This window comes from Bufo gargarizans, chromosome 3, assembly GCF_014858855.1.
Source record: "Bufo gargarizans isolate SCDJY-AF-19 chromosome 3, ASM1485885v1, whole genome shotgun sequence".
Taxonomy (NCBI): domain Eukaryota; kingdom Metazoa; phylum Chordata; class Amphibia; order Anura; family Bufonidae; genus Bufo; species Bufo gargarizans.
Window position 1 is genome coordinate 128,219,937 of NC_058082.1, and position 14,808 is coordinate 128,234,744.

The 14,808-nt window shown below is 42.7% G+C and overlaps 1 protein-coding gene across 2 annotated transcripts in view; it reads left to right on the forward strand.

The window, feature by feature from the left end:
• VWA8 (von Willebrand factor A domain containing 8) overlaps positions 1–14,808 on the forward strand; it is a 429,985-nt gene that overhangs the window by 58,205 nt on the left and 356,972 nt on the right. For both annotated transcript variants that reach the window (XM_044284760.1, XM_044284761.1), the window contains exon 4: positions 11,814–11,944. In XM_044284760.1, coding sequence (XP_044140695.1) covers positions 11,814–11,944 — 131 coding nt within the window. The remainder of the gene's footprint in view (positions 1–11,813; positions 11,945–14,808) is intronic.

Here is a 14,808-nt window from a genome sequence, read left to right on the forward strand (position 1 = left end):
TAATGGCAGTCTATGGTGTCGCACTGCAACATGCGACATACTGCGACGCGACAGTCGCAGAAAATCCATTCAAGATGGATTTTTCTGCGACTGTCGCGTCGCAGTCGCAACATGTCGCATGTTGCAGTGCGACACCATAGACTGCCATTATAAAAATTGTTGCGCGACATTAGTGCAACAAAATGTCGCGCGACAACTGTTGCGCCCTATCTGTCGCGCGACAAATGTCGTCGTGTAGACCTAGCCTAAGTCTTCTGAAATAATGATCCCTAAATCCCTTTCCTCAGGATACTGAGGTTAGGACTGTATCACTGATTTTATATTCTGCTCTTGGTTTTTACGCCCCAGGTGCATTATCTTGCACTTATCAACATTAAATTTTAGTTGCCAGATATTTGACTATTCCTCTAGTTTTCCTAAATACTTTTCCATTTGGTGTATCCCTCCAGGAACATCAACCCTGTTACAAATCTTTGTGTCATCAGCAAAAAGACACACCTTACCATCGAGGCCTTCGGCAATTTCGCTGATAAAGATATTTAACAATATGGGTCCCAGAACAGATCCCTGAGGTACCCCACTGGTAGCAAGACCATGGTCTGAATATACTCCATTGACTACAACCCTCTGTTGTCTGTCCCTCAGCCACTGCCTAATCCATTGAACAATACTCTAGTTTATTGATGAGCCTTCTGTGTGGGACAGTATCAAAAGCCTTACTAAAGTCTAGATAAGCGATGTCTACTGCACCTTAGCCATCTATTATTTTAGTCACCCAATCAAAAAAAATCTATAAGATTAGTTTGACATGATCTCCCTGAAGTAAACCCATGCTGTTTTTCATATTTCAATCCATGGGATTTTAGATGTTCCACAATCCTCTCCTTAAGTATAGTTTCCATTAATTTCCCCACTATAGATGTCAGGCTCACTAGTCTATAGTTGCCCGATTCCTCCCTACTACCTTTCTTCTGAATTGGTGCAACATTTGCTAATTTCTAATCTTCTGGGATGACTCCTGTTGCCAGTGATTGGTTAAATAAATCTGTTAATGGTTTTGCTAGTTCACCGCTGAGCTCTTTTAATAGCTTTGGGTGTATTCCATCAGGCCCCTGTGACTTATTTGTATTAATTTTAGACAGCTGACTTAGAACCTCTTTGTCTGTAAAGACACATGCATCAAAAGATTCATTAGTCTTCTTTCCTAACTGAGGTCCTTTTCCTTCATTTTCCTTTGTAAAAACTGAACAGAAGTACAAACCGGATTCCCAAAAAGTTGGGACACCAAACAAATTGTGAATAAAAACTGAATGCAATGATGTGGAGATGGCAAATGTCAATATTTTATTTGTAATAGAACGTAGATGACAGATCAAACGTTTAATCCGAGTAAATGTATAATTTTAACCTCTTAAGGACACATGACGTACCGGTACGTCATGATGTCCTGGTACTTAAGGACACATGACGTACCGGTACGTCATGAATGGTTCCGATCACCGCCGCTCGGCGGGCGGTGATCGGAACCTGGTGCCTGCTCAAATCATTGAGCAGGCACCTGGGACAAATGCGCCGGGGGGTCCTGTGACCCCCCATGTCAGCGATCGCAGAAAACCGCAGGTCAATTCAGACCTGCGGTTTTCTGCGTTTCCGGGTTATTCGGGTCTCTGAAGACCCGATAACCCGGAACAGGATGTGATGGTGGTGTGATTTCACTCCACCAATCACCATCCAGCGATCCTGAGTGGTGATGGTGACATCACCACTCAGGATCGCTTTCTGATTGGTCTGTGGGCGGTCCGGCGCGATATTCAAAAGTGGCAGGCGCTCCTCTCCTCCTTCTTTTGTGTTCCGGAGGAGAGAGGAGCTGCCTGCACGTGTCTGCCACAGCTGCCAGCACCCCGATCTGTGCCCCCAGGACCCGATCTGTGCCCCAGCACCCCCCATCAGGTACATAGGGACAGCTAGGGAAAGTTTGGGTTAGGCAGGGAAAAAAAGGGAAAGTTAGTTTTTTGAACTTTTCATTGCATCACCCTTTTGGGGTGTGGGATTTTTACGCTGACTGTGGCCGGCACTCTCAGCGTCCGGGCACTGTTAGCGCATCGCACACCCCACCGCTGATCAACTTCGGACGGTTGATCAGCGGTTTTGAAATTTTTTTTCCACATTTTTGGGCCTTTTTTTTTGTCTTTTTTTTTTGTCTTTTTTTTTTTTAGTTTTAGGGTGAGTTCGTGAACACCCGTGCCCCCACACACACGCACACAAAATAAAGATTTCCACACACGCAGACACACACTCCCCTATGGCCCGCCGGACGTTCTCGGCCGAGGAGGCATACGCCCAGCTTGCCTCCAACTCTGAGAGTCCCAGTGAGGATGAGGATGACCCCACATTCCTGTTGTCATCCGCACCCTCCTCATCATCTAGCGATGATGATGAGCCCCCAAGGCGGCGGAGACGCCGCCAGGCAGAGCAAGGGGACCGCCATGTTAGGGACCCTGTGGCCCAGCCTAGTACGAGCAGCTCTGGGGCTCGTACTGGTTTCCCGGCCCACCAGCTAAATCCACAGGTAAACTTGTCTGGTGTAGCCCAGAGCGATACGAGCCCGTGATTCCTGATTTTGTAGGCCAATCAGGAATCCAGATTTCCACAGTGGGCTACACTGAATATGACTTTTTTCATTTTTTCAGTGACCCACTGGTAAATCTGATGGTGGAGCAGACGAATCTGTACGCCCAACAGTTCGTCGCTCAACACCCGGGCTCCTTTTTGGCCAGGCCCGGTGGCTGGACGCCGGTCAGTGCAGCCGAAATGAGGACATTTTGGGGCCTCGTGCTGCATATGGGCCTGGTCAAGAAACCCAGTGTCAGGCTGCATTATCACACTTCCATGGAGTACTAAATTTATATCCCAATTTAGGACTGACATTGGATAAAAAAAAAACTGGTTCTCAGACTTGAGACACCCAAAAAAACTAAAATAATTTATTAAAAGTAGACATATTAGGTATTGCCGCGTCGGTAATAATCTCCTCTATAAAAATACCCCATGACCTAACCCCCCAGATTAACACGGTCAAGGAAAAAAACAAAAAAAGGTATATGATTTTTTTTTGTCACCTTACATAACAAAAAGTTTAATAGCAAGCGATCAAAAAGTCATATAGCCCCCAAAATAGTGCCAATAAAACCGTCCGCTCGTCCCGCAAAAAATGAGCCCCCACATAAGATAATCGGATAAGAAAAAAAAAAAAGAAATTACACTTAGACTTTAGAGATACAAAATTATTTTTTTGTATCAAAAAGGATAATATAGTCTAAAACCCAAATAAATGTAAAAAAAAGACTTATTAGGTATCGCCGCGTCCGTAAGAATCTCCTCTATAAAAATATCCCATGACCTAACCCCCCAGATTAACACGGTCCAAAAAAAAAAAAAAAAAAAACGGTGCCAAAAACGCAATTTTTGGCACTTTTTCATTTCAATCCGTTTTTTTCCGGTAACAAAACAAGGCTTAACAACCAAACAAAAGTTAATATTTATTACCCTGATACTGCAGTTTACAGAAATGCCATATCTGTGGTCGTAAACTGCTGTATCAGTAAAAGGGAGGCCGCAAAAGGAAAGGACTGACATGGTTTCTGGAAGGCCGATTTTGATGGCCTTTTTTATTGACACCATGTCCCTTTTGAAGCCCCCCTGATGCCCCCCTAGAGTAAAAACTCCCTAAAAGTGACCCCATCTAAGAAACTACACCTCTCAAGGTATTCAAAACTGATTATGCAAACTTTATTAACCCTTTAGGTCAGTGTTTCCCAACCAGTGTGCCTCCAGCTGTTGCAAAACTACAACTCCCAGCATGCCCGCACAGCCAAATGCTGTCCGGGCATGCTGGGAGTTGTAGTTTTGCAACAGCTGGAGGCACACTGGTTGGGAAAAACTGCTTTAGGTGTTCCTTAACAGTTAATGGCAAATGGAGATGAAATGTCAGAATTTCAATTTTTGGTAACCTTGCCTCACAAAAATGTAATATAGAGCAACCAAAAATCATATGTACCCTAAAAATAGTCCCCCAAAAAATGCCACCTTATCCCGTAGTTTCCAAAATGGGGTCACTTTTAGGAAGTTTCTACTCCAGGGGTGCATCAGGGGGGTTGAAACAGGACACGGTGTAAATAAACCGGTCCATAAAAATCAGCCCTCCAAAAACCAAACGGCGCACCTTTCACTCAAAGTAGTTTACGGCCACATATTGGGTGTTTCTGTAAATGGCAGAGTCAGGGCAATAAAGATACAGTCTTGTTTGGCTGTTAACCCTTGCTTTGTTAGTGAAAAAAATGGGTTAAAATGGAAAATTAGACAAAAAAATGAAATTCTCAAATTTCATCCCCATTTGCCAATAACTCTTGTGCAACACCTAAAGGGTTAACGACGTATGTAAAATCAGTTTTGAATACCTTGAGGGGTGTACTTTCTTAGATGGGGTCACTTTTAGGGAGTTTCTGCTCTAGGGGTGCATCAGGGGGCTTCAAATGGGACATGGTGTAAATAAACCAGTCCATAAAAATCAGCCTTCCAAAAACCAAACGGCGCACCTTTCACTCTACGCCCCGTTGTGTGGCCGTATAGTAGTTTACGGCCACATATTGGGTGTTTCTGTAAATGGCAGAGTCAGGGCAATAAAGATACAGTCTTGTTTGGCTGTTAACCCTTGCTTTGTGAGTGGAAAAAAATGGGTTAAAATGGAAAATTAGACAAAAAAATGAAATTCTAAAATTTCTTCCCCATTTGCCAATAACTCTTGTGCAACACCTAAAGGGTTAACGACGTATGTAAAATCAGTTGTGAATACCTTGAGGGGTGTAGTTTCTTAGATGGGGTCATTTTTGGGAGGTTTCTATTATCTAAGCCTCATAATATGACTTCAAACCTGAACTGGTCCATAAAAAGTGGGATTTTGAAGATTTCTGAAAATTTTCAAAATTTGCTTCTAAACTTCTAAGCCTTGTAATATCCCCAAAAAATAAAATATCATTCCCAAAATGCTACAAACATGAAGTAGACATATGGGGAATGTAAAGTCATCACAATTTTTGGGGGTATTACTATGTATTACAGAAGTAGAAAAACTGAAACTTTGAAATTTGCTAATTTTTGGGTAAATTAGGTATTATTTTGTGCAAAATAGTGTCATGAAGTACAATATGTGACGAAAAAACATTCTCAGAACGGCCTGGATAAGTCAAAGCGTTTTAAAGTTATCAGCACTTAAAGTGACAGTGGTCAGATTTGCAAAAAATGGCCTGGGTCCTTAAGGTGAAATAAGGCTGTGTCCCTAAGGGGTTAAAGGAAAAATACGTTGATTCAAATTTTCACGGTGTCAACAAATCCCCAAAAAGTTGGGACAAGTAGCAATAAGAGGCTGGAAAAAGTAAATTTGAGCATAATGAAGCGCTGGAAGACCAATTAACACTAATTTGGTCAATTGGCAACATGATTGGGTATAAAAAGAGCTTCTCAGAGTGGCAGTGTCTCTCAGAAGCCAAGATGGGTAGAGGATCACCAATTCCCACAATGTTGCGCAGAAAGATAGTGGAGCAATATCAGAAAGGTGTTACCCAGCGAAACATTGCGAAGACTTTGCATCTATCATCATCAACTGTGCATAACATCATCTGAAGATTCAGAGAATCTGGAACAATCTCTGTGCGTAAGGGTCAAGGTCGTAAGACCATACTGGATGCCCGTGATCTCCGGGCCCTTAAACGACACTGCACCACAAACTTGAATGCTACTGTAAAGGAAATCACAGAATGGGCTCAGGAATACTTCCAGAAACCATTGTCAGTGAACACAATCCACCGTGCCATCCGCCGTTGCCAGCTGAAACTCTACAGTGCAAAGAAGCAGCCATTTCTAAGCAAGATCCACAAGCTCGGGCGTTTTCACTGGGCCAGGGATCATGTAAAATGGAGTGTGGTAAAATGGAAGACTGTTCTGTGGTCAGACGAGTCACGATTCAAAGTTCTTTTTGGAAATCTGGGACGCCATGTCATCCGGACCAAAGAGGACAAATACAACCCAAGTTGTTATCAACGCTCAGTTCTGAAGCCTGCTTCTCTGATGGTATGGGGTTGCATGAGTGCGTATGGCATGGGCAGCTTGCATGTCTGGAAAGGCACCATCAATGCAGAAAATTATATTAAGGTTCTAGAACAACATATGCTCCCATCCAGACGTCATCTCTTTCAGGGAAGACCCTGCATTTTTCAACAAGATAATGCCAGACCACATTCTGCATCAATCACAACATCATGGCTGCGTAGGAGAAGGATCCGGGTACAGAAATGGCCAGTCTGCAGTCCAGATCTTTCACCTATAGAGAACATTTGGCGCATCATAAACAGGAAGGTGCAACAAAGAAGGCCCGAGACGATTGAACAGTTAGAGGCCTGTATTAGACAAGAATGGGAGAGCATTCCTATTTCTTTTTTTTAAACCAAATTTTTATTAAAGTATTTGAATCGGCATCAACCATTATAAGCACAAGATACATATATCCAAATTTTCACAGTATCGTACATACATTGAAAAAAATCATAGTACGGCATTTGTGCTCAACAAAATACATACTTATATCCTGTACACTTTTTCATATGAATAATCACAAATTGGTACAATTGTAAACACCCTATCCCCCTCCCCCCGCCCCCCCTACCCTAACTCGAAGAAGCCCAAGAAAAGTTCTTAAGTCAGTGTTCACTTTATCCCCTAATCCACCTCCGACATCGATTTATCTCCATCTTCACTACTCCGGACACTACTGTTCCAGTCTACCCAGAGTGCCTTTCAGCTGTTCAAGTAAGTACCAGGACGTCTGTTTCAAAGGATTCATAATTGTTTTGATCTTGTCCGAGTCCAGCACCCTGCCAATAAACCCTCTCCACCTGCTCATTAACTTTTGTAATGCTTTATCTGAGCCTTACTAGCATTCCTATTTCTAAACTTGAGAAACTGGTCTCCTCGGTCCCCAGACGTCTGTTGAGTGTTGTAAGAAGAAGGGGAGATGCCACACAGTGGCCTTGTCCCAACTTTTTATGGATTTGTTGACACCATGAAATTCTGATTCAACATATTTTTCCCTTAAAATGGTACATTTTCTCAGTTTAAACTTTTGTTCCGTGATTTATGTTCTATTCTGAATAAAATATTAGAAGTTGGCACCTCCACATCATTGCATTCAGTTTTTATTCACGATTTGTATAGTGTCCCAACTTTTTTGGAATCCGGTTTGTATTAATTGGTTATGATACATCGATGATGTATTGATCCTTTGGTCTGGTAATACGATGGAATTCAAACATTTTGTGAAGGATCTCAATAGGAATGAACTAGGATTGTATTTCACATCTGAAATCCATGACAACCAGATGGCCTTCCTAAACTTGACCATCTTTAGAGACCAGGGAGGCGGTTTAGGGACCCGACTTTTTCCGAAGAAAACTGCTATGAACAGTTTGTTACAATGGGACAGCTGTCATCCCATCCCCCTTAAACGAGGTATCCCGAAGGGACAGTATTTAAGATCACGTTGCAACTGTTCCAGAATATCAGACTATTGTGCGGCAGCGAGAGACCTACAAAATAGGTTTAGAAATAGAGGATACCCCCAACATGTCCTAAATAGAGCCTTCCAACATTCCCTAAATAGAGCCTTCCAACATTCCCTAGCAGTGAACCGGGATACCCTGCTTGCACCAAAGACCGATGCATCTGCGAACACACAGGTTTGCATTATTGCAACCTTTGACAACGCCCATAAAACCGTACGAAAGGTTCTAACAAGATATTGGGGCATTTTAAGAGTCTGACCCTGATGTAGGACACCTCGTGGAGTACAGACCGGTAATTACGTATCATCGCGGACGCATCTGTAACCACCTGGCTAAGTTCCAAAGTCACTGGTACATTTCAATGTGGAAACTGTGTGGCATGAAGTGCTATTGGATTAGGAAAAAGCTTTGCCAGCACAATCGAGCAAAAAAGCTTTGAAATTAGTTCTTTCATTAATTGCAGAACGAAGGAAGTAATCTACCTTGCCACGTGGGAAAGTCCATCCGGGAATACCGGAGAAGGATTGGGGAGCATCTCAATGACATCCGGAAATGTGCAGATACCCCCATTGCACGACATGTGGCCATGGTTCATGATAACAATGCTGAGGTGATAAGGTTTCAAGGGATAGAGGTGCTGAGAAGATCTCCAAGAGGGGGTGATTTCAACAAAAAAATTACTTCAAAAGGAAGCCCAGTGGATTTTTAGATTACACCCTGTGCGTTCAGAAGGTCTGAATGAGCATATTTCCTTTGCATGCTTCATTTAGACTGATAAAGAACATCTTCATTTAGTAGGGATCGACCGATATTATTTTTTTAGGGACTTTTTAGGCCGATAGCCGATAATTTATACCGATATTCTGGGAATTTTTATTTAAAAAAATAAAATAAAATTCCTACACGGATCTGCTGAAAATTAATTGTTAACGTGTTTTTTTTTTTTTTTTGTAAATCTTTCTTTTTCATTTATACCTAATATTTTGGTGTTTTTGTTTATTTATTTATTTACTTTTTTGTTTTTTACTAACTTTTAGCCCCCTTACGGACTAGAACCCTTGTCCTATTCACCCTGATAGAGCTCTATCAGGGTGAATAGGAGCTCACACTGTCCCTGCTGCTCTGTGCTTTGTGCACACAGCAGCATGGAGCTTACTATGGCAGCCAGGGCTTCAATAGCGTCCTGGCTGCCATGGTAGCCGATCGGAGCCCCAGCATTACACTGCTGGGGCTCTGATCGGAGGAGCAGGGGAGAGGGGATCCTGTGGCCACTGCCACCAATGATTAATGGTGGGTGGGAGCACTGCGCCACCAATGATTAATACTGGGGGGCCACTGCGCCACCAATGAATAATACTGGAGGGCTTAGTGGGGGGGCGCACTGCGCCACCAATGAAGAGAAATCTCTCATGAATTCATATACAGGAGGCGGGAGCTGGCTTCAGAATCACATAGCCGACTCCCGACCTCTATGAGCGGTAGCTGCGATCCGCGGCACCTGAGGGGTTAACTACCACAGATCGCAGCTATTGCTCATAGAGGTCGGGAGCCGGTTATGTGATTATGCAGCCAGCTCCCGCCTCCTGTATATGAATTAATGAATGCGTTATCTTTATTGGTGGCGCATTGATCATAGCCCCTCCCCTCCTCTTCTCCTCCCTTTTCTCATTGGTGGCAGCGGCAGCAGAGGGGGAGGGAGACACTGCTTCCGCGATCTGTGTTCCCAATACGTTATCGCAATATCGGCAACATAGATGCCGATACCGATAACGGTCAAAATACTGAGTATCGGCCGATAATATCGGAAAAACAATAATCAGTCGATCCCTAGTGGCAAGCATATATGCAAGCATCGCATTCTGTACCCCTATTGTTTGGGATTCATTTACATCCCCGCAAATCCTCGCTCCTCAATTGCCATTCAATGTCATCCTTCACCTTTCGGCTTCTTCTGCATTTTTGCAATTTTGCATTTTTGTATAACATACAGGTGAAACTCGAAAAATTTGGATGTCGTGCAAAGTTCATTTATTTCAGTAATTCAACTCAAAAGGTGAAACTAACATATGAGAGACTCATTACATGCAAAGCGAGATATTTCAAGCCTTTATTTGTTATAATTTGGATGATTATGGCTTACAGCTTATGAAACCCCAAAGTCACAATTTTGAGGTACCCTTTGCTCAGGGGGTATGGATTAATTAGCTGACTAGAGTGTGGCAATTTGAGCCTAGAATATTAAATCACAATATTCAAATTTTTCGAGTTTCACCTATATAAAGACAAAAAAGTGCAGTTGCTTTTAGATATATTATTTTGTCATTAATTACACATATTAGCCTCACTGACTGTTATAGTGTTGATGCCTTAATATGCCTTTGATAATAAATAACCGCCTTTCTAATCCCTGACGTCACTGGAGTGTTTTGACACTCCTCCATTGGATCGCCTTACGGAGTAAGCTGGAGCGGAGGGCAGGGTTCAATAGCGGCTCGGCCTCAACTCCAGTGCTCTGATACGCTGGCTTAGAGGCTCGATCCTGAAGATGGGAGGGGCCTCTCTCATAAATTCAGTGCAGATTGGCTGCCGCGTCACAGCCACCCTAGCACCGATGCCGCCGCCTCACTACACGAGGTGGTCGGCGTTCATGTTGTTTGTCTGTGAGTTTTGTATGTATCCATCACTCCTGATGAGCTTTACTAGCGAATAAATAAATGTAGGAGTGCAGATAAACAGGGGGCCACAGGTCTCAGGGGTGGAACCACCAGAGAAAGGGATCAAGTCCCATTTGCATGCTACAAAATGGCAACAATTTAGAAGTTTCCACAGCTGAACTGTGACACAGAACAGTGGCTGATTTTTAAGGCTACTTTCACACTAGCGTTCGGCTGTTCGCTTGTGAGCTCCGTTTGAAGGGGCTCACAAGCGGACCCGAACGCTTCCGTCCAGCCCTAATGCATTCTGAGTGGACGCGGATCCGCTCAGAATGCATCAGTCTGGCGGCGTTCAGCCTCTGCTCCGCTCAGCAGGCGGACACCTGAACGCTGCTTGCAGCGTTCGGGTGTCCGCCTGGCCGTGCGGAGGCGTGCGGATCTGTCCACACTTACAATGTAAGTCAATGGGGACGGATCCGTTTGAAGATTACACACTATGGCTCAATCTTCAAACGGATCCGTCCACCATTGACTTTCAATGTAAAAGTCTGGACGGATTTGTCTGAGGCTACTTTCACACTTAGAAAATTTTATACAATATAATGCAGACGGATCCGTTCTGAACGGAGCCACCGTCTGCATTATATGAGCGGATCCGTTCAGAACGGATCCGCTCTGAACGCAAGTGTGAAAGTAGCCTTACCAGTTGTTCAACAGTGTGGACAACTGACATACAGCGTTACATAATTACTTATATACCCCTAACAACAAGCATAAGGCGTTATACCCAGGCGGATTGTGTTTGTGATAACACTCTGATATTATTAACTCCTGAGTTACCGTCGGTATTGATTGGGATTTGATACTTTGATATATATACGGCTTTCCCTTCCTATTTATTTTAAGGCACATATTTAATAAAGATTCATGTTTTTAGTTTTCTAGCAGTTATTAGTGCATTGAATTATTAGCTTAATTAAAGGGCATCTGTCGGCAGATTTGTACCGATGAAACTGGCTGTCCTGTTACGTGTGCTTGGCAGCTGAAGGCACCTGTGTTGGTCCCATGTTCATATGTGTCCGCATTGCTGAGAAAAATGAAGTTTTAATATATGCAAATGAGCCTCTAGGACCCATTGGGGGCATTGCTGTTACACCTAGAGGCTCTGCTCTCTCTGCAACTGCTGTGCCCGCTGCACTTTAGGAGAAGTCAGGGCCAACTGTGGTCACATTTACACTGCTTGGTCCTGTCAATCAAAGTGGAGAGGACACGGAAGTTGCTGGAAGAGCAGAGTCTCTAGGTGTAACGGCAACGCCCCAGGCTCATTTGCTTATATTAAAACATCATTTTTCTCAGCAATCATGACTCATATGAACATGGGACCAACACAGGTGTCTTCAGCTGCCAAGCGCACACGTAACAGGACAGCCAGTTTCATAGGTACAAATCTGCTCACAGACGTCCTTTAATGTTTTTATTTATTCCAATTTCAAAATGGAATTTTCAAGAATTGCTTTTTATTTTATTTTATTTTATTTTATTGTAGTCTCTGATACTTTAAGCCAGTCGGTTGTGCAACACCTCAGATGGATAATGCAAAAGGATCTTCTGGGACAAGATATCTTTCTCATTGGCCCTCCAGGTCCTCTTCGGAGGGCTATAGCTATGCAATATTTGGTAAGTTGTGATGTAGACAACATTTCTGAAAGTATAAAAGCTTGAATTTTGGTCACATTTTGCTGAACTTTGAATTGGATGACACCTTTGTTTAAATTCCATTCTTGGATTTATAAACTTTGCTGTAGGGCATTCAGACATGGCATTTGCTTTAACAGCCGTTAATGGTATCTTTTGTTAGCTATATTGTACTTTACTAAGTTTTTATTAGATTTATTGCTATAATGTTCCTGTAGTAAAAGTGTATTTCTAGTCTCCTCTGTCTTTGAAAATTGGTTCTTAAAGGATACTTAAAGGGGTTGTTCAGCAATACATAAATTCTGACAGTTGCTAGCAGCCTGCCTCCCATATTGAAAGGATCATACTTACCTGCTCTCTATAACGCAGGCTTGTCTCCTTTGTCTCCAACATCCAGATTTGGGTTTGTTTTCTGCCTCCCGGGCATGGACATGGTTACCTGATCCTCTTCAGCCAACCACTGGCTTTAGTGGTGACGTGTCTCTTATGACACATTACCGCTGAAGCAATTGGTTGGCTGAAGAGAATCAGGTGACCATGCTCATGCCGGGAAGGAAACAAACAAACCATGGATCGGAAGATGGAGATGCAGGAGCCAGCGTGGAGGATCGGAGCAGCAGGGAGCAGGTAAGTATGATTCATCCGGTACAAGAGGCATACTGCTAGCAACTGTCAGAAATGATGTAATCCCTTTAAGGTAATTTAAAGGGAATCTGTCACTAGTGACCTCCCTATCATACGGTTTGCATAGACATATACAGTTGCAAGAAAAAGTCTGTGAACCCTTTGGAATGATATGGATTTCTGCACAAATTGGTCATAAAATGTGATCTGATCTTCATCTAAGTCACAACAATAGACAATCGCAGTCTGCTTAAACTAATAACACACAAAGAATTAAATGTTACCATGTTTTTATTGAACACACCATGTAAACATTCACAGTGCAGGTGGAAAAAGTATGTGAACCCCTGACTAATGAAATCTCCAAGAGCTAATTGGAGTGAGGTGTCAGCCAACTGGAGTCCAGTCAATGAGATGAGATTGGAGGTGTTGGTTACAGCTGCCCTGCCCTATAAAAAAACACACACCAGTTCTGGGTTTGCTTTTCACAAGAAGCATTGCCTGATGTGAATGATGCCTCGCACAAAAGAGCTCTCAGAAGACCTACGATTAAGAATTGTTACATAAAGCTGGAAAGGGTTATAAAAGTACCTCCAAAAGCCTTGCTGTTCATCAGTCCATGGTAAGACAAATTGTCTATAAATGGAGAAAGTTCAGTACTGCTGCTACTCTCCCTAGGAGTGGCCGTCCTGTAAATGTGACTGAATGAGCACAGCGCAGACTGCTCAATGAGATGAAGAAGAATCCTAGCGTGTCAGCTAAAGACTTACAAAAGTCTCTGGCATATGCTAACATCCCTGTTAGCGAATCTACGATACGTAAAACACTAAACAAGAATGGATTTCATGGGAGGATACCACAGAGGAAGCCACTGCTATCCAAAAAAACCATTGCTGCACGTTTACAGTTTGCACAAGAGCACCTGAATGTTCCACAGCAGTACTGGCAAAATATTCTGTGGACAGATGAAACCAAAGTTGAGTTGTTTGGAAGAAACATACAACACTATGTGTGGAGAAAAAGAGGCACAGCACACCAACATCAAAACCTCATCCTAACTGTGAAGTATGGTGGTGGGGGCATCATGGTTTGGGGCTGCTTTGCTGCGTCAGGGCCTGGACGGATTGCTATCATCGAAGGAAAAATAAATTCACAAGTTTATCAATACATTTTGCAGGAGAACTTAAGGCCATCTGTCCACCAGCTGAAGCTCAACAGAAGATGGGTGTTGCAACAGGACAACGACTCAAAGCATAGAAGTAAATCAACAATAGAATGGCTTAAACAGAAGAAAATACGCCTTCTGGAGTGGCCCAGTCAGAGTCCTGACCTCAACCCGATTGAGATGCTGTGGCATGACTTCAAGAAAGCGATTCACCCCAGACATCCCAAGAATATTGCTGAACTAAAACAGTTCTGTAAAGAGGAATGGTCAAGAATTACTCCTGACCATTGTGCACGTCTGATCTGCAACTACAGGAAACGTTTGGTTGAAGTTATTGCTGCCAAAGGAGGTTCAACCAGTTATTAAATCCAAGGGTTCACATACTTTTTCCATCTGCACTGTGAATGTTTACATGGTGTGTTTAAGAAAAACATGGTAACATTTAAAGGGAACCTGTCACCTGGATTTTGGGTATAGAGCTGAGGACATGGGTTGCTAGATCACCACTAGCACATCCGCAATACCCAGTACCCATAGCTCTGTGTGCTTTTATTGTGTAAAAAAAAAAAAAGATTTGATACATATGCAAATTAACCTGAGATGAGTCAGAGCTTGAAAATATGACTCTTCTCTGGTCACACCAGTAAGATATGACTCTTATGTTAATTTGCATAAAAGGCGGGAAGTACAAAAATGCATCATACTTATTGAATTCGTCTGCAAATGAAATGAAAAGTGTAATTTATATGTTTAGGGTAACACAATGAACATTTAGAAACGCTCAGTGAGGGTAGCATAGTAGAGGTGATGGGTTCCCTTTAATTCTTTGTGTGTTATTAGTTTAAGCAGACTGTGATTGTCTATTGTTGTGACTTAGATGAAAATCTGATCACATTTTATGACCAATTTGTGCAGAAATCCATATCATACCAAAGGGTTCACATACTTTTTCTTACAACTGTAGCTGTTGTTTACATGATTAAAACAACGTTTTTCTTTTGTTGATCCGAGGCTCCATCCCCAAGTTACGATACTTTTTCTTAATGTGCAATTAGTC